At 38.6% G+C, this 21,834-nt stretch overlaps 1 protein-coding gene across 3 annotated transcripts in view; it reads left to right on the forward strand.

Moving 5' to 3' along the window:
* Positions 1-21,834, forward strand: part of LOC118763919 (putative protein TPRXL) — a 185,423-nt gene that overhangs the window by 62,267 nt on the left and 101,322 nt on the right. For 2 of the 3 annotated variants that reach the window (XM_036503902.1, XM_036503903.1), the window contains one exon: positions 12,620-12,731. In XM_036503902.1, the coding sequence (XP_036359795.1) occupies positions 12,722-12,731 (10 nt within the window). In that variant the 5' untranslated portion in view covers positions 12,620-12,721. Of the gene's footprint in view, positions 1-12,619; positions 12,732-12,822; positions 12,850-21,834 lie in introns of those variants that run through there. The other variant, XR_004999685.1, reaches the window with a different exon arrangement.

Genomic DNA, 21,834 nt, shown 5'->3' on the forward strand with positions numbered 1-21,834 from the left:
TATGACCGTCCCGAGCCGCATTAAGATTTTGTATGCCCCAGGGCTACAAATACTATGAGGCCACCAGCGATAGTAATTCTTTTTATTAGTTTCAGTCATTGGACTGCGGCCATGCTGGGGCACCGAACTGAAAGGTTTAGCTGAACAAATTAGCCTCAGGACTTATTTCCCTAAGCCTGGTACTTATTCTATCGATTCTTTTGCTGAACTGCTATGTTATGAGGACATAAACAAACCAACACTGGTTGTCAAGTAGTAGTGGAGGGTAGACACACACACACACACACACACACACACCCACACACGTCGAGCTTCTATGCAATTCCCGTTTACCAAATGCACTAACGAGGCCGAGATAGCACGAGGTTACAAAGCGAGCTTCCTAACCACGTAGACATGCCCGGGAAAAAAAAAAAGATGAAATCGATAGTTGTATGATCATGTATATCATTGAATAAATCTGTTTTGAGACAAAATCTGAAAATTTTCCTGTGAAATTATGTGACAGATCATAAACACTGCATGACAACCTGGTCGTCCCCTACCCTCCATTCTCAACTATTCCGGAGCAACTGTACCTACTTAGTTTCCATGAATTTAATTGGAAAAAGGTTTTTTTTTCATATCATTACTCGAAGAACGAAACGAGCTGGCAGATACGTTAGCACGCCGGGCGAAATGCGTAGCCGTATTTCGTCTACCGTTACGTTCTGAGTTCAAATTCCGCCGAGGTCGACTTTGCCTTTCATCCTTTCGGGGTCGATAAATTAAGTACCAGTTACACACTGGGTTCGATGTAATCGACTTAATCCGTTTGTCTGTCCTTGTTTGTCTTCTCTGCGTTTAGCTCCTTGTGGGTAGTAAAGAAATAGAAATAGGTATTTCGTCTGCCTTCATGTTCTGAGTACAAGTTCTGCCGAGATTGACTTTGCCTTTCATCGTTTCAGGGTCGATAAATTAAGCACCAGTAAAACACTGGGGCTGATGTGATCGACTAGTCCCCTCCCCAGAAAATTCCAGGCCTTGTGCCTTTAGTAGAAAGGATTATTACTCGAAGTAGAACGCAGCGAGCTCGCAGAATCGTTAGAACGCCGGGTAAAATGCTTCGCGGTATTACGTCCGTCTATACGTCCTGAGTTCAAATGCTACCGCGGTCGACTTTGTCTTTCATTCTTTCGGGGTCGTTAAAATAAGTACTAATTGAGTAATGTAATCGACTTAACGCCTTCCCCGAAAGTGCTGGACTTCTACCAAAATTTGAAACCATTATTGCTCGAAGTAAGAAATTTTGTATGAGTTCTTCTGAATTTTTGAGTTGTCCTCAGGTTTCAGCGCGTAAAGCGATTGCCTACTTTGCTTAGTGCGCAGCGTAGGTTCTTCAATTCGTTCTTCCTTCTTCGTGTCGATAAGCAGTAATTCCAAGGAATTTGGCTGCTATTTCTAGCTAGCCGAAAGACGTGGTACGGTAGGCATAGGCAACTTTTTTCGACTAGTCGCATGTGACATGGCTCATCATCAGGCAGGCTGCTCCAGTAAAAAAGAACAACCATGGTAATTAGCCGTTAGGCATGCCGTTCAGAAAGTCCCGCGGGCCGCAGTTTGCCCATGACTGCAGTAGAACTTCCCCTTTTGACTGGTTTTGCTGCTGTTGTCGTTGTTGTGTAATCTGATTGCGAATTTCAAATATTTGTATTCGTAAATCAACCACGAAAGCAAAGTAACATGTTATAGATATTAACTTTAGATCGAATTGGTCCAACGGATGTAGAAGATCAAAGGTATTCCCGACAAAGCTATCTTTACTTGTTATCTTTTACTTGTTCCAGACTGTGGCCATGCTGGGGCATTGCCTTGAAGAATTTTTAGTCAAGGCGTAGGAGTGGCTGTGTGGTAAGTAGCTTACTTACCAACTACATGGTTCCGGGTTCAGTCCCACTGCGTGGCACCTTGGGCAAGTTTCTTCTACTATAGCCTCGGGCCGTCCAAAGCCTTGTGAGTGGATTTGGTAAACGGAAACTGAAAGAAGTCCGTCGTATATATATATATTTATATATATATGTGTGTGTGTGTGTGCGTGTGTGTGTGTGTGTGTGTGTGTGTGTGTGTGTGTGCGTGTGTTTGTCCCCCCCCCCAACATCGCTTGACAACCGATGCTGATGTGTTTACGTCCCCGTCACGTAGCGGTTCGACAAGAGATAGAATAAGTACTAGGCTTACAAAGAATAAGTCTTGGGTCGATTTGCTCGACTAAAAGTGGTGCTCCAGCATGGCCACAGACAAATGACTGAAACAAGTAAAAGAGTAAATGAATCGACCCTAGTAGTTATTTTTTTTTTATCTATCGGTCTCTTTGCCAAATCGCTGTCGTCAATTTGTCAAGCGGTGGTCACACACACACACACACACACACACACACACACACACACAACACACACACACACACACCTGCTTATGTTCCATGTGCGCTGTTGTTGTTTAACTCCAAATCAGACCTAATCAATGATGTTCAAACTATGACCATCCCGGTTTTTTTTAGACATAGTGTTTATGTATGAAGACAGTAACATACACTTTAAGGGGATTCAGCTGCTATTTCTAACACATCGAATGATCACATAGCGGCTCATTCTCTTAAAGGTTCTCTTATACATATCATTTACCGTTGTTTTCCTGTTGTTGTTCAACCCTAGCTCCTCTAATCGAGCAAACCTAAAACATAGGCACTCCAAGCTGACTATCTGGTTTTTAAAATTTCGAATTCACTTTATCCAGAATTACATTATCAAATAATCTGATTTCAGGAAGATTTTGGCTGTTATTTCTAGCGTAAAGGTATCGTATTTTCATTCGTTTTGACTGTTATTGCTGCTGTTGTCAATTTGTTGCAACTGGTGCTGCTGTTGCTCCTGCTATTTCTCTTACTGTTACTTCTGTTCCGCTTGCAGCTGCTATGTGTCGTTGCTATGGTTTTTGTAACCAGTAAGTTTTACTGCTACTGTTGCTTCTCTCATTTCCGCTTTTGTTGTTCTTGTTGTCATTAGCCTTATTGATATCTATGTTGCTATTGTTGTTGCTTAACACCAAGTCAACTCTGACCGAGCAGGCCTATCATTAGAAGCATTCCAGCCGTGACCATCTCGTCTTTTCCCTATATGTAGATAAGCCAAGATGACATTCACAAAATCGTCTTTTCCTCCTCCTTTAAACGGTAGGATGTAATTTGAAGGAGATTTAGCTGCTATCTTAAACAAATCGAGCGACTACATAGAGGTTCCCTTAGTAGTTCGCCCTTCCTTATTTAAAACAGTGGGGCACGATATGAGGGAGATTCAGATGCCGTTTCTAACACATTGAGCGACTGACTAATAGACAATCCTTCATTGGCTCATATTAGTATTAGCAGTTGTTCTTGCTGCTGTTTAGTCCAATGTCTGCTTGACCGAGCAGAACTATTACCAAAAGTTCTCCAACAGAGACCATCCCGTCTTTTTAAGGGTATGTAGGACTACGTTATCTGTTGATGTGTCCTTTCCATATTGGTTGTTGCTGTTGTTGTATAACCCGAGTGAAGGCACGTGACTTAGTGGTTAGGATATTCGGCACACGATCGTAAGGTTGTGAGTTCAATTCCCAGCGACGCATTGTGTCCTTGAGCAAGACACTTTATTTCACCTTGCTCCAGTCCACTCAGCTGGCAAAAATGAGTAGTACCTGCAATTCAAAGGGCCAGCCTTGTTACACTCTGTGTCGCGCCGAATCTCCCTGAGAATTTCATTAAGGGTACACGTGTCTGCGGAGTGCTCAGCCACTTGCACGTTAATTTCTCGAACAGGCTGTTCCGTTCATTGGACCAACTGGAATCCTCGTCGTAGTAACCGACAGAGTGCCAGTATAACCCGAGATCATCTCTGACTGAACAGATCTATGATCAAAGTTGTTCAAGCCAGCCATGACTACTCTGTTTATGTTTCAGACATTATGTATTTTCTTGTTTTTAAGATGGTAGGATGTGGTTTGAAGGAGATCTGGTTGGCTGTTATTTCTAGCAGGTCGTGCTGCTTGTGGAGTGTGGGTTGTGAGCTCATGAGACGTGGTAAATGTCAAGAGGGCCCTGGGTATTTATAGAAGTCATAATGTTTCTTAGAAATGGAATATATAAACCTGGTACAATACAATTTTGAACAGATGGATAGAGTATATAGGAGATTTATTTCATGATGAGAGAACAACATTGCTTAGTTTTCCAAATACTTATGAGGGTGCAAAGATCGTGCCATCTGAAGTACAGGCAGCCATCAAAATGGTAAGAAAAAACAGAATTGTCATTGAGATGACAAAAGCATTAGAGGAATATGGAATTAGAAAACTGACAAATGTAATAAATAAAGTCTATGATGATGGGAAATATCCAGAAGATCTGAGTAATTTCATCTTTATTGCACTCCCGAAGAAATCAAGAACGGTGGACTGTGAACAACATGGCACTATTGGTCTCATCGGTCACGATGATATATATATATATATATATATATATATATATATATATATATATATATATATATAGTGGCCTGCTCGCTTAGCCACCGGGGTGGCGTCATTCGAAGGCTATAACAATGCGAACGCATTGTGACCAGCGATGTGTAACAACATCTGATGGTCTGCTCGGTCACGTGATCACGTGATATATATATATATATATATATATATATATATATATATATATAGAGAGAGAGAGAGAGAGAGAGAGAGACAGAGAGAGAGTGAGTGAGTGAGAGTTCTAGTAAACCTAAAACGTTGCATGGTTACGGCTGGAATACATTTGATCATATTATAATTTCAAAATCTTATCCCATCAGAGTCGAATGAGTTTAAACAACAACACCAACATCATTAACACCAACAACAAATACACACACACACATAACATGTTAAGCTCTTCTCTCCGATATTCCAATATTTTACATGTAAGCTATTTGGAATATTCTCCTCGTAACGTCTTCAGCTTTATGTCTGGCATCATCACCTGGATACAGAACATTGATAAATAACTTGTCGCTGGTGTGTTTCTTTTCTAAGCTGCGATTGCGACTGTTACCTTTGTTACTACCGTTGTAATTGTCTGTGTTGTTGCTCTTGTTGTTGCTCTTATTTAGTTAGAATTTCTCTACCAGCATTTTACTTTGGTCGAGAATCTGAAGACAAAAAGAATACAAATTTGTCAATGATGGAATATTATATTTTGTATAGTTTGGAACGTGCATGCGTCATGAAATTTGTCTTGAAAATTATTATTTCTATTCTTTTATTTGATCCAGTCATTGGACTACGACCATGCTGGAGCACTGCTTTGACGAACTTGGTTCTCATGTTAATATATGCTAATGATTGGTACTTTTTCTATCGACCTGCTTTTCCCGAACTATGATATTATAAAGATGTAAACAAACCAAAACCGGTTGGCAAGGTCTGAGATACAAACACAAAGACGCACAGTCATATGCAAATGAGCATATATATATATATATATATATATATATATATATATATATATATATATATATATATATATATATATATATATATATATATATATATCACCGTGACCGACCAGACTATCAGATGTTGCTACACATCGCTGGTCACAATGCGCTTCGCATTGTTTTAGCCTTCAAATGACGCCACCCCGCTGGCTAAGCGAGCAGGCCAACAGAAGAAAGAGAGAAATTTGCGGCGAAAGAGTACAGCAGGGATCGCCCCCGCCCCCTCCCGGAGCTGTGTTTTTGCTCAATAAAGACTCACAACGCCCGGTCTGGGAATCGAAACCGCGATCCTACAACCACGAGTCCGCTGCCCTAACCGCTGGGCCATTGTGCCTCCACACACACACACACACACACACACACACACACACACACATATATGCATGTATGTATGTATGTATGTATGTATGTATGCATGCATGTATGTATGTCTGTATATATATGTGTCTGTGTGTGTATGTATATATATATATGTAGTGAATTGCTTCTTAGATATTTAGCCAAGATTCGAAAACCAGTCCAGATTTTTCTACGAGTTCTTTTTTGCTGTTGTCATCATTTGCACCAGGAAATTTATGAGTGTCATCTGTTTCCCTGCGGTCATTTCAAGTCAAATCTAGGTCAAGACATATAACAGACGAAAGATCCTTTGTTTAGCCCGACCTAATTTATTTAGAAAAAATATAAATACGGAACCCAAACTTGGTTCTACCTCTTTCGGTTAGCTCCTAGTCAAAAGGAACACTTCACATATGGCTTGTTACAGCGGGGCTACAGAACTTTCACCCTCGCTACTTGTCAACACAGAGAAAGGTATATTCTCTTACTCTTTCTCTTCCTTTCTTCCATCCATCTTCTAGCAGTCACTCACAAATTAACTTAACCACCTGCAGAATGGACTACAGAACTAAAACTAGTCTGTGTATAAAAAACTGTAACGATAAAATAAAGGCCATATCAATGAATATTTTTCCGCTCATTTATTTGTTACATATAAATTGATGAATACATACATACATACATGCATACATACATACATACATATTGTTACATTAGCTAGCTTATAAATAGGTGGAATGTGCCAATCATCGAGAGCTGTCAGAATATAAAAACATTTTAAGTTGTTTTTTCTTAAACTTTGGTCAACCATGACATGATTGAGCAAACTTATGATCAAGGCCATTCCAACCGTGTCATCCTGCTTTTTTAGAAGTAGCTAATTCTATATTATTTAATGATAATATAATACTTGCGTTTTTAAAAGGTGGGTAGTGGTGGTGGTGGTGCTGCTGCTGGTAGTGGTGGTGCTGGTGGTGCTGGTGGCGCCGGCGGCGGTGACGGCGGCTGCTTATTTCTTGTTGGTCCAGCGATTGTATAGAGCCACAGAGAGGAATCTTTTTAGCAACATGATCGAATTAAAAGTACATAATCTCTGTCTGTCTCTGTCTCTCTACCTCTGTCTCTGTCAGTATGTCTGTCTGTCTGTCTCTCTCTCTCTCTTTCTCTCCCTCTCTCCCCCCCTCTCTCTCTCTGTAATGTAAACACAACTGTATAAAACTAGAAACATTTTTACATGTTGCATACATAGAGGTGTTTGTATTTGTTTACTCGACGTGGTTACACCGAATTAAAATTCGTTTTGTTTCTATACGTGTATACATGTCTGTGAGCATGCGTATATGTGTGTGTGTGTGTGTGTGTGCATTCAGAGAGGAAGAGAGATAGTGACACTGAAAGAGAGAGAAATGTGTATGTGTGTGAGTGAGTGAGTATTTGACAATCTACCTTAATCATGCCTACCCAGAACATTTACTCATACACATACCTGATCATCACTCCGCAAGCACCTGCTAAACAACACCAGTAATAACAATCATATCAACCTAGTGCATAAAACTGCGGTCAGCAACATCTCACGAACTAGGAATGAATACAAAAGCGCTCAGGTCCTGAAAGTATCTTAGGCGACCTCAGCTATGCCGAACGAACTTACTTCAACATACTGGTATGAAGTTATACATACATGTTTTCCAGAACTTTAGAATGATACTCAGAAAAGGAATGGTATCCTTTCTTGGACTCGTAAGCAATACCATTTTTAGGGTTATGTTTTTGCGATCCTTTTTATTTTTTATCTTTTACCAGATTCAGTGATTGGACTGCAGCCATGCAGGGACACAACTTTGAAGGATTTTAGTCGAATGAATTACCTCCGGTACTTATCGAACCGCTAAGTTACGGGAACGCAAAGACACAGACACGCGCGCGCGCAGTTTTTATTCTTTTACTTGCTTCAGTCATTTGACTGTGGCCATGGTAGAGCACCGCCTTAAAGGGTTATAGTGGAAGAAATCGACCCTAGGACTTATTCTTTGTAAGCCTAGTACTTATTCTATCAGTTCCTTTTGCTGAACCTCTACTTTTCTCCATGTAATCGACTTGAAATTTTTCTACTTTTCTTAACATCAAACCAATGGTAGTCTTAATTCACAAATAAGGAAATTATATATCCACCAATACGGTGTTGAGAATTCATTTCATCGTTCGACATTTACCTATATATATATATATATATATATATATATATATATATATATATATATATAAATAGTAAAAAGTGAAAAAACTACAGAAGGCTTGTTTTAAAAGGTTAAAAAATATATATTTGAGTCATTATGTCTGAAGAATGTTATAAATTTTTTTCATACAATGACATAGTTTTTGCAGAAATGACCGGTTTCGCGTTCAGCTTTTCAAATTTCTTACATCGTTATGTTTTCGTTGAGAACTATAAAGAAGAGTTCCAGATAAGGGGAGGTAATAAGTGATTTCTTCCGGTGTAAGGGAGATAATCGCTTAATATTTCTTGCCTTTTTTGGGGGGTGAGTTTCTCTGTATAAGAATGTTGGAATGGTTAAGTTTGGGCTTGTATTTTTCAATGAAGAATGTTTCCTTGTTTAGTCTAATTTGTGTTGGTGTTCCGATAGCACATTGGTAAAATGGAAAGATTAAAAATTGTGGTAGTAGTTGCCTTGCGCATTTCTCAATGTGCCAAGGGTTAACCGCTCTCACCGCTTTTGTATGTGATGGCTCTTGAGCCGTTACTGCGTAAGTTGAGTGGCATACCGAGAGAACCAGGATGTGGAGAGTCGGTTTCAGCTTACGCGGATGACATCACCATCAGTGCGAACAAAATGGAATACCTACAGGAGGTAGGCAAGGCCATTGAGGTGGCAGGAGCAAAAATTAACCGGGAAAAATCGGTCGGCTTGCAACTCGGTACCTGGAGGGGCAAGTCGATGCCTTCAGACAACGTCGTAGGACGTTGGACGGAGGAACCGGTTAAGTTGGTAGGGATCTGGTTTGGTCCAGACCTCCCGGTAGAGAAGAACTGGCTGGGATGGCACACACAGTCAAGACCTAGTCTTGGCGGTGGCTACCTCTGAAAGGGAGGGCGGAGGTAGCCAATGTGTTTATCGCATCGGTTATTATCTACCGCCTAATCATCGTCCCTTGCCCGGATTCGTGGTTGATCAAGTTGGAAAGACAGCTCTTTCGCTTTTTGTGGAAGGGCTCGAAGCCACTTGTAAGACGCTCTATTTGCTGTCAAAGACCGTTAAAGGGAGGACTAGGTATGCCTTGGCTAATGATGCGCAAATATACGTTGAGGTTGAAGCATCTCTGGAACCTTCTGAATGGTGAACGGGTGTGGTCTCCGCTGGCGAAACGGATGTTTCCTTCGTTCGCTAGTTTCGGTGGACGGGAAGCTTGGTGCTTTCGTAGATCAAGGTTGAGTGTGTGGCATACGGAGTACCGCAAGGCACTCCTGCTATTCCGTCGCTCGAGTAATGCCAGCGGTGGGGTTTCTACAGCATTTTTCTATAGAGGGTTGGTAGAGGCTGAATGCGACGATGGCCTGGGGGATACTCAGAGTCTCGGATTTATTCAACTTGACAGCCTGTTTTTTGTACGTTCGGGTTGAGGACGCTGGATAACTTCCAAAAGTCCTTGACCTGGCAATATTACAGAAATGCCTTGCCCGTTCGGGATAAGCTTGCAAGACATGGTCAATGCAACTCTCCGACCTGCCCAAGATGTTAGCGGGATAGGGAAACCGTACCGCACGCTATTGTCCAGTGTCCGGAGGTGTCGGAGATGTGGGCTTATGCAGAACACCTGTTGTCTGGTACAAGGAGAAGCCAGCTATCGACTGGGTCAATTATAAAAATTGACCCACCCGAGTTTATTATTAAATGAAGGTAAGAATTGTTTTCTCATCGTAGTAGCAATAGCGAAAGAGGAAGACAAGGATGACATGAGTAAAGACAGGCAGCTTCGTCTCTGGCCTTGCCTTACAAAGGTATTTTGCTTTTCATTTGAAAAGAAAAATAGAGCTGAAGAGGAGGTGTCTGTCACCGTTTTTTTCATTACATTGGTTGTTAGATCCACTGGCGGCGTTAATTTCAGTGTATTTCCGTCTCTTTCCAGCAACTTCTCGCATTCCTTTATTTTTCGAGGTTCAACCACGTCTATCCCTTTTCCAGTTGCAGCCGCATAGCTGTGGCCACTTGCTGGTGTTTATTCCATTTTTCCCACAATGGGAAGGAACAACAATTCAAAATAATACTTGCAACAATTGAACAGTAACAATCAATCGAACAAATATTTAACACTATGACTAACGTCTAACATGACAAAAAACAACTCGAACCGCCTGTGACATAAACCTCCGTCAAGGCAACACCAACGATTAGCCGGGGATGATTTTTAAAATGAGAATATCTGAAATAAATTCGACTGCTCTCACAAACGAGAATACTAAAAATGAACCCGACCGTTCTCAAAAATTAAGTGAAAAAAAAAAAAACGGAAAAATAATCCAGAATCCTTGTCTGGTACCTTTTTGCTATAGGCACAAAGCCTGAAATTTTGGGGGAGGGGGCTAGTCGACCCAGAAAAGATGAACGACAAAGTCGGCTTTAGCGGTATTTGAATTCAGAACGTAGGGAAGAACATAATGCTGCTAAGTGCTTTGTCTAGTGTGCTAACAATTCTGCCAGTTCTATGATTATCTTGAAAATTTAGTCTTCAGGCAAACCGACTCTCTAACATGTATTCTTAAAATTCATGCTTGTTCATTTGTTGCAGTTTTTGTTATTTTTCAGCTGATTGAAACAAAATAGTTGACATTTCCTCTGGCTATTCTTTGTTAACGAGCGGTTGGCTGGCATCAAACAAGATCAAAACGGTACTAGAGAGATTATATTTAAAGATCTTTGACTTCAGGCTCATTTCGAGTTGTTAATGGCAACAACCAGCGTCACCCATTTCCTGAGTAATCATGCGAGTATGAATGTACACCTAGACACATGCACTTACGAAAACCAGAAGTTACTATTCATGATTGAAGAGTAGAGTCAAGCGCTTTCTTAAACGCTAGTCATACTGTAGCCATAGGTTCAATAGACTTCAGTATTACTACATTGATGTACTGTTAATACATAACATTTAAGCGTGCTATGGATTTTTAATTTTTGGCCACTTATGTCTCTTGGCTCCTTAACACTAGTGTTGTCCACGGAACCGTCAAACCGTCTGGCACATCGAATCCAGTGCCTTTTTTTCTTTTTTCTTTCTTTTTTTTTGTTATAACGAGAGCTTCACTATAGAATATGAGTTTCCTTATTCCTATAACTGACTTACACATCTCTCCCGTATGATGTTTCCATTCGGTAGATTGGCAACAAATGTTAGGAGAGTTTTAGAAGAGATGCTTGCACAGTATTCACTCCGTAACTCGTTAACGCATAACGCACCGCTGTTGTGTTACTTATTTAAATTCTAGCCCCCTTCGCATACATATTGACTCCAAATAATAACGAGGCGGAGCATTTTCAAATTTGATGGTATAGTCTCCCATGTAGTTTGTAGTCTTAATGCAAACTTACTGCTGATAATCCTGCGTTCTTGTCATTTCTTACAATAAAGCTTTTGATTGACCACTCCCAGTTAGTGGTTTAGTGATAATTATTTTTCTAGGTGGGTGTCTCTCGTCGGAAGTTTCTGTAGGCTTTGGATAGCTTATCACGAAGTCGTAGTTATTGGTTCGGGAATTCATTATTCGCTTTGAATCTAATGATAATATTTAACTGTCCGAATCTTTTCCATGAGTCTATCGATTTTTTTTCTTTTTTGAGAGAGAGAGAGAGAGAAAGAGGAGGGAAGAGTAGTGCAACATTTTGGTTGCGTGTTATCATTTCAATCTATCTTTTATTACTTCCATCTGTTGGCAAATAGCAATTACAACACATTACAGTAGGACATTCAATATCCAAAAGTCGGGAGCTTCTGTTTGTGCTCGGTCTTCTTAACATCTCGATTTGGATCACAGATACTACCAAGTCAGTAGGTTTTTCTATCGGCTCGTTATCATTCTTTCATTTAGAGGCTTATTGATGTAAATGTGAAACTCTGATTAAGTCTTGCTGCAATCTTCACGTGCAGCTTGTATCATATACACATTTCTATTAGATTGAACCTGTGCAACGACAAGTGTACCCGTGTAATGACAGTAGTCATATCTAAAACTTATAGAAAGTTTTATTTATTTTTTTTTTTACGCGAGTAGATTCTGCTGGTCTGTTGATAGTGTTATTTGCTGAGATTTTGGGAGTTGATTTTACTTGATAAACTAGCATATTTCTTCGCCACGAACATAGCTTTCTGGTGTAACTGTTTCACACCGAAAGGTTAGTAGCTGGCATATTTTACAACTCAGCAGAAATTTGACCTCTTCAAGTAACTGATCGAGATTAACTCCATAATTTTCTTGTAGAGTTTTTACAAATCTTGATTAATTCAACAGTCCATGAGAATCTCTCTTGAAAGTTCTGCGACAAACGATAGCTGACCGCGATTTCATGTCTTACCATGTCGTATGTAGTAGAAGAACTTGTGTGTTATTTTCAGTTGAATTTCACTGGTTGATTACTACGATGACCTTCTCTAAAAAGGCGTTTCTTCACATCTGTTCAAAGTATGTAACCAACTGTTTTCTTTCTCTTTTATTGTTTTGCCAGGTTTGTATTAATAGCAAAAGTTTTAGTGAAAACTATTTGATACACCAAAGAATGAATAGTCCCCTATACCAACGTGACACATTTCAATGCTGTCTTGTATGAATGTACATATGTAAGTATACTTTCACTTCTTTTACTTGTTTCAGCCATGGACATACTCGGGTACTGTCTTTAGTGTGATTGCTACTTTATTTCATTTCAAGATATCCATCTACACATCCATCCAGCCAGAGAGCCAGCCATGTGTATTGTGTGTGTGTATATATATATATATGTATGTATGTATATATGTATGTATGTATGTATTTATGTATGTACATACATACATATGTATATATATATGTATCTAAATATATACATACATTGTATGTATGTATGTATGTGTGTATGTAAATGCATGCATGTATGTGTGTATGTATGTATGTGTGTATGTAAATGTATGCATGTATGTGTGTATGTATGTATGTGTGTATGTAAATGTATGTATGTATGTAAATGTATGGATGTATGTATTATGTATGTATGTATGTCAATATATGTATATAATATATATGTAAATATAAGTATATATATATATATATAGGGAAGGAAAAATTTATAAAAAGATCTCTTTCTCTACGAGCAGATCTAATCCTGATTCGTCAAAAAACTGATGATGTATTACCTCAGTGGTCAAGCTACTGTCACCCTGCTTGGTCTGTTTCCCCACACGATACAGCTATGGGTCAGACCCGATTCTGATTGGTCAAAACATTGATAACGTCTCGTTCTGCTGGACTAGCCACCTCAGACCCGATTCTGATTGGTCAAAACATTGATGACGTCTCGTTCTGCTGGACTAGCCACCTAACAGGATACAGTCATGGGTCAGCACTAATTCGTAAAAAAAATGATGACGTATTTCTCCCGTGGCCAAACTGTCGTTCCGCTTGGTTGGTTTCCTAACAGGATACAGTTAGGAGTCTTTTCACTATATTCGTTGAGACTGGGTTTTGATTGGTTTGGAACTATATGACGTCAGTGAAAAGTGCAAGTGACCACAGCTTAGCTGAGCTAATATAAATCCAGCATCACAAAATTCACCAAAATTATGCGAGCAGACACCAACCAAAAATCATTACTGTTGCTCCCATTGGAACACAAGGTAAAATCTAAAATGAACTCCTCGCCTTTTCAAGAACATGAATTTTTTATATTTGACTATTGAATGTATGTCACAATTATGAACTACTACATCATACTCTTTAAACATATAGCATGGACTATCTTTATTATATATGAATTTGTTATATTTGACTCTATTGAATATATGTCACAATTATGAACTATTACATCATACTCTTTAAACATATAGCATGGACTCTCTTTATTATATATAATTTTTTTTGATAAGGTTCGTCGTTTCAAGAACCGAAACATGTTAATTTAAATTTAAATTTGTCTAATATAGCAGCATTTTCAAACTTCATTTTTTACAAATATATATATATATATATATATATATATATATAGTATATATATATATATATATATATATATATATATATATATATATATATACATATGTAAATGATGTATATGTATATGTTTGTAAATATATATATGCATATATGCATACACACAGTCCGCCCCCAAAAATGTATATACGCTTCAGGAAAGGAAAAATCTGTATAAATATTTTAATTCAGTGTAATCGCAATTTATTCGGTGTTATTGCAATTCGATAAAACACCGAAAGAGGTATTTATATTTAAAGAGGTACTTATACAAGTTAAGTGTATACACAGATTTACATGTTTCCTTTCCTGAAGTGTGAACACATTTTTTAGCGGACTCTGTATAAAAATGAGGGTTCAGTAAAATAAAGCAGTAATCATGTCCTATGGACACGAATGTGTCTCTTTAGACCTACTGGTATCTTGCAAAGCTTTTGACAAAGGAACTTGTTGAGGACTCAGTTTGCTTGAGTACTTGTGAATTATTTACTATGTATTGTCTTGAGTGGACGGCAAGGCCTGCTTTGCTTCGGGCCACAAAATCACAATGACAAGTAAGGTTTCTATTTAGAGGAGCAGCATTTTGCAGCGCATATATATATATATATATATATATATATATATATATATATATATATATGCAGCGAGTTCAGCACTGCATTGGTTTCGACGCTATCGAAGGCCTTCTCATAGTCTATAAACGCAACGCAAAGAGGCAGCTTGTACTCATTTGCTCGCTCAAGCAGTTGCGTTAGACTAAATATATGGTCCATCGTGCTGTAGTTTTTCCGGAAGCCTAAGGAGTCGAAGCGCAATATGTGCAGCTGCTCAGAGAGGCAAATTCCGGATGCACCACCGACATAGCTCTACTGTCATCACCCATACGAGTGCCGGCCGAGAAGTGAGTGAAGCAAGGAGATACAATCTCCCCAAAACTTTTCACTGCATATCTCGAACAGATCATCAGAGGCATCGACTGGCAAGGTGGTGTCAACATCAATGGCGAGCTCCTCACCCACCTCCGTTTCGCTGACGACATCGTACTCATCGCTGAAAACACGGATCAGCTTCAGACCATGCTGACGGAGCTCGACATCAAAAGCTCTGCAGTAGGTCTCAAGATGAACCGCATGAAAACAAAGTTCATGCGGTCAGACAACGTACCAACAGGTCGAATGGTGATCGGCAGTGATGAAATAGAGGAGGTAAGGGAATATGTCTACCTGGGACAGGAAGTAAATATGTGCCGAGATATCGAAAAGGAGATCTTACGGAGAGTAAGGGCCGGATGGAAGGCGTTTAATGGCATAAGGGATGTGCTCAAGGGAAGGTTGGACAGGACCACCCGCGCCAACCTCATTAACAGTGCAGTTCTGCCTGCAATGTTATATGGTAGTGAAACATGGGCTACCACAAAGAGAGAAGAGCAGATACTGGTAACGGCTCAAAGAGCCATGGAAAGGTCAATGCTTGGTATCTCGTTGAGAGAGCACATCAGTAGCGAGATCATCAGAAAGAAGTCCGGCGTGAGAGATGTCATCGCAGAGTATACACGCAGCAAGTATAGATGGGCTGGACACGTCGCCCGGCTCACCGATAATCGGTGGACGCACGCAGTTGTCGAGTGGTACCCGCGCGAGCGGAAAAAGACCACCCGGAAGACCGATTTCAGGAGCACGATTGGGATCACGTGGATGAGAAAGGCGCGATCCAGAGAGGAGTGGACAGCATGCTGTGACCAGCGGTGTCAAATGGACGCCTGACGGACTGGTCGGTCAAGGTGATCAAAGTGATATATATATTTATATATATATATATATATATATATATATATGCGCATGCATGTATGCATGTAAGTATATATGTAATGTAAACATCTACTTATGTTTGCATACATTTATGTATGCATGCATTTATGTATGTGTGCATGTATGTATGAATCTTATTTCTATTTCTTTGAAATCTTCCTTTGCAGAAATAGCAGGTTTCTGATAGAAAGAAAAACAAAATAGAAGACAATAGCTCATTCTAATTCAGATACGAACAACAGTATAGAATTATATATTTTCGAAAATGTTTGCTTATTTTCTTTGTTCTCTTCACAGACTAGATTTACAGAATACGATGTGAAATGTCTCCTTTTAGCCTGAAAACTTCAGATTTTTAAGATTATCAATTAGACATTAAGTAATATAACCAGCATTATGAGTGCAAAGGTGAACTAATAATCTGGTTGAAAGAAGTTGTCTTTAGGTTTCTAAGCAATTAACAGCAGCAAATATTCTCGTTTTTAATGTATGTATGTATGTATGTATGTATGTATGTATGTATGTATGTATGTATGTATGTATGTATGTATGTATGTATATGTATGTATGTATGTATGTATGTATGCGTGTATGTATGTATGTATGTATATATATATATATATATGTGTGTGTGTATGTGTGTGTGTGTGTGTATGTATATGTGTGTATGTAATCGGAGTCATGCACGCGTGGAAGACGAATAGAAGGAAAGATGGATGGATGTTTTCATATATTCTTAATAATTATATAATTATAATGAGCTTATGTTTAGTCATGTTTCAGAAGTTATATCAAGTCATCGTGTGGCTTAATCTCTGTGATAATTTCCGGTATATCTTTGGGTTGTTGTACAATACCAGTATAAACGCGTTTCTTTGTATGTGTGTGTGTGTGTGTGTGCGTGCGTGCGCACGCGCTCGTGCCGATTGCCCTCGTATTATCATATCTGTATACATATAGGTACATATGCATACGTACATACATATAGGTATATATGCATACGTACATAAATATATGTATATATATATATATATATATATATATATATATATATATATATATATATATATATATATATACACACATATATATACATATATGTATGTATATATATATATATGTCTATATATACATGCATACATACATACGTATATACATATACATATATATATACAGACAGACAGACACAGACACACACACACCACACACACACACACACACACACACACACACACACACATATTTATTAAACTTTTAGAAGCAAACTGTTCACAGCGACTTCGAAGTTTCGGATTCCTTACCTTCGTCAGACTTGTAATAGCTTAATAAATATATATTTGCTGAGAAATCCTTGATATTAACAAACATCAATACACGCACACACACACACATACATACATACATACATACATACATACATACATACATACATACATACATACATACATACATACATACATACATACATACATATATGTGTGTATATGTATGTATGTATGTTACGCTATTCCATCGCCCTAGATTGGCACTTTTTTTTTATCGACCTTGGACGGATGAAAGGCAAAGTTGATTTCGGCGGGTCTTGAACTCAGGACATTAACTGTCTGAACAATAACCGCATGACACTCCATTTAATGCTCTAACGACTGATAGTTGGTCGCCTGTAAAGACACACACAGCACACACGCACACACACGCATGCACGCACGCGTACACACATATATGTTAGTGCCAAAATGTGTGTGTGCGTGGGGAGGCTGTATGCGTGTATATATGTGTTTATGTGTACGTAAATGTGTGTAATTGTAGGAATTGGGTTATTTGTGTGTATATTTATTTAAAGATACTTATTTATATCTATCTGTCTTTCTGTATGGATATATATGGCTTTCTTTCTGTCTGCCTATCAGTATGTCTGCACGTATTTATGTATGTATACACAATATATGCGTGTGTATTCTAGTACCAGAATCCGATGGGCGCTAACAATTCTCTAGCGAACAATTCACGTTTCCAATTGTTTGTTTTGGCTTCAAGGAAAAACTCTGAATTCTGTTTTATTTCTGTATGAATTTACAAAGAGAACAAACATATCTATAAATTATATAATACACCAGTCAAAAAACAAACACCCTCCACCACAACTAAAAATAACAGAAAAAGTAACCCAAAATTCCATCAAAATGTCTCATATCTTATCTAAATAGTCGATCAATATCTAAACTGTCTCCAGACGGGACTAATCGATAGAGCCTAATAATCAAAATTGCATCTCGTTTATACGCTGAACCAAATTAATCTCAATTGATTTAATAAACTGGAATTTTTCATGTCTTCGTTTACTGAAGCTCCCAGACCTCAGGAGTCAAAAGCTAATAAATTAGACGTATGGGCACAAGATGAAAAAGGAATCCAGGCGACTATCATACTAAATGACTCAGGTGTTATTTTTATGAATCTGTTTGTCACATAGAGGCAAGCGTAGCGAATACTAGATGGGGTATAAAAGCCAAATGCTTAAATCAGTCATGAGCAAACGGCGGCCCGCGGGACTTTCTCAATGACACACCTAATAAATAAATTACTTTGAAATTTTTTAGTAGTGCGTCTGCTTCATAATTAATGTCTCGTAGTCCACTTCTCAAAAAATGAGCTTGCTTACGAACCACATCGTTCCGGGTTCAGTCTCATTGCGTGGCACCTTGGGCAAGTGTCTTCTACTATTGCCTCGGACCGACCAAAGCTTTGTGAGTGGATTTGGTACATGGAAATTGAAAGAAACCCGCCGTATATATGTATATATAAATGTATGTGTGTGTATAAGTTTGTGTGTCTGTGTTTGTCCCCCCAACATCGCTTGACAACCAGTACTGGTGTGTTTACGTCCCCGTAACTTAGCGGTTCGGCAAAAGAGACCGATAGAATAAGTACAAAGAATAAGTCCTGGGGTCGATTTGCTCGACTAAAGGCGGTGTTCCAGCTTGGCCACAGTCAAATTACTGAAACAAGTAAAAGAGAGTAAAGAGTAATCATACTGAGGGTTGCATGTAAGTAGGAAATCCACGAGAAAATTTAGGGTTAGGGTTATGTATGGATGAGCTAGCATAGATGTTGGTATGGTTATATGGTTAAGGAGTTCCGGGATCTAAGCCATTGCGTGACATCTACGGTTTCTTTTGGTTGAACTAAATCATGTGAACGAAATTTAAAAGACATAAACTATGCGTAGGTCCATTGAGAGACGTAATCTATCGCCTAGTTTAATAAGATTCATTTAGTTTTTTGGATGCCTTTAGTGGGGCCCATTCTGTTACAAGAATTCGGAGCAGAGTCCATCATCAAATTGCTTCGATTTGGTGGTAGTTTCTTGCCTTCTGCTCATCAATCGCAGAATTCCTGAAAATACTTATGGGCTTTGACTAAGTCATTAAAAATATGCAAAGGATAAAAATGAGTATTATAAAAGAAGGAGGAGGGTGAAGAGGATATAAAGGAAGAAGAAGAGGACCGAGAGGAGGAGAAAGAAGAGGTAAGAGTGTAGATAAGGAGGGAAGAAGAGAAAGAAGGGAGGAAGAAGAGGAAAGATGCTGTTGCTGTCCCCACCTTGGCCCTGCAGTAAGTCACTTTAATCCCTCAGAAAATCAATCCTCCTAAATCCCGAATAGATAGCAAATTGCTTACAGTCGTTAGAACGTAGGGCAAAATACTTTTCAGTGTTTGTTCTGGATAACTGCGCTCTCAGTTAAAATCCTTCTGATGTTAACAGCTATCCGTCTTTAAAGGGTCGATAAAATAAACTATTAATCCAAGATGGTGGATAGTCAGAGTTGTTAGAACGTCAAACAAGGTGTTTTGTTGTATTTGTTTCAGATCTGGGTTCTAGGGTGTTTTTGGAAAGTTGACTTAATGAGTCCCATTGTTTAACATCAGCCCTCGTCCTTTGGTACCGTTATCTGTTGCAAGCATTCGGGGTTACATCCAGATTTCAAAATAAACTCTTCCTTTCTTCCCACCTGTTTCGAAAAACTTCAAAAAGAATTTAAAAAGCGTTATAGGATTTGTTCTTTCCTCTCTGACTAAACAGTAAAATAACAATAGTAAGAATAATGATTTCATGTTTTGGCACAAGGCCAGAAATTTCGAGGATGGGGCTAGTCGATTACATCAACACCAGTGTTCAACTAATACTTATTTTATCGACTCCGATAGGATGAAAAGTAAAGTCGACCTCGGCGAAATTTGAACTCAGAAAATAAAGACGGACGAAATGCCGCCAAGCATTTTGCCCAGTGTGGTAATGATTCTGCCAGCTCGTATAATAAATAATAATAATAATAATAATAATAATAATAAACAACAAAAAGAGTGCTCAGAGAGCGCAGGCCTCCGTCAAGGCAACACCAACGTCCTCTCAACGATTAGCCAGAGATGATTTTTAGAATGAGAATATCTGAAATAAACTCGACTGCTCTCACAAACGAGAATACTAAAAATGAACCCGACCGCTCTCAAAAATTAAGTAGAAAAAAAAACGGAAAAATAATCCAGAATCTTTGTCCCCAAATCTAGCCAGTTCATGCCAGTCACGAGGCTAAACATCCCTGAAAGTTTCATCTGAATCCATCTAGTGGTTCTTGAGATTTCTTCTCCACGGAACATACAAACAAACAAACGAACACGACTGAAAACAATACCTCCGCAATAGTAATAATAATAATAGTAATAATAATAATAATAATAATAATAATAATAATAATAATAATAATAATAATAATAAAATCCTTTCTACTAAAGGCACACGACGTGAAATTTTGAGGGAAGGGTTAAGTCGGTCATATCAACCCCAGTGCGCACTAGAACTTAATTTATCGATCCCAAAAGGATGAAAAAAAGTCGACATCAGCGGAATTTGAACTCAGAAAAATCTACTATATAGACACAAAGCCTGAAATTTTAGAGAATGGGAATAATCGCTTATATCGATCCCAGTAATCAACTGGTACTTTATTTTATGCGCCCCGAAAGGATGGACAAATTTTATTCACCCCGAAAGGATGGCAGGCAAATTCGACCTGAACTGAGAACGAAAAAAGCCAGAAGAAATGCTGCAATGCTTCAGATGCGGCAACGAAAACCATTTCTCGCTCACGTTTTTCCTCGTTTGACCGCGTCGCCGATCAGTCTGGAATTGTCTATGAAGGTAGAAGACACAGATCTTTTTCCTTGATTAAACACATAAAAAATTTCCAAGAAACCAACATATAATTGGTGAGGAGTTGCTTGAGCCAGGGACTAGGCTTTCTCGATACGGTGACATGGTTTCTCGATACGGTGACATGTTTCTGTTCTGGTTGTAAGCTAATCAACACCAAATACGTTGGTATTGCTTTGAGGACAGCGACGCCATGACACTTAATTTCTCATCCCATTTATATGTTCAAAATTTGAATGTTGTCAAATCATACCAATTACAGAGGCATAGATCTCATATTTTCCATCCCCACCCCACATGTATGTATGTATACAGAGAGACATAGGTAGATAGACGTCGGGCAGAGTGATATATATTCATAGATATGTAGATGTGAATGTGTACGAGAGAAGGAAAAAGAAAGGAAAAAAGAAAAAGATAGGAATAAAGAAAACAGAACAAAAGAACGAAGGGAGACAATCAAGCCATTGAAACTTGTTAGCACAATTGTAATTTTATGTAATATTATTTTGATTCTCAGTTTACTAAGAACAAAGAAGAACTCTTACGTCAATTTACAAAAAATATAAAATATATTAAGAAAAAAACTTAGGACCAACAATAGCAGTAAAAGATAACTCATTCACAGAATTTTTTTCTCTCTCAAATTTAAAATTATAAAACATTTTAGTAAGCAGTATGTGTTTTTTAAATAGTATT

Source organism: Octopus sinensis, linkage group LG6 (assembly GCF_006345805.1).
Source record: "Octopus sinensis linkage group LG6, ASM634580v1, whole genome shotgun sequence".
NCBI classification, from domain to species: domain Eukaryota; kingdom Metazoa; phylum Mollusca; class Cephalopoda; order Octopoda; family Octopodidae; genus Octopus; species Octopus sinensis.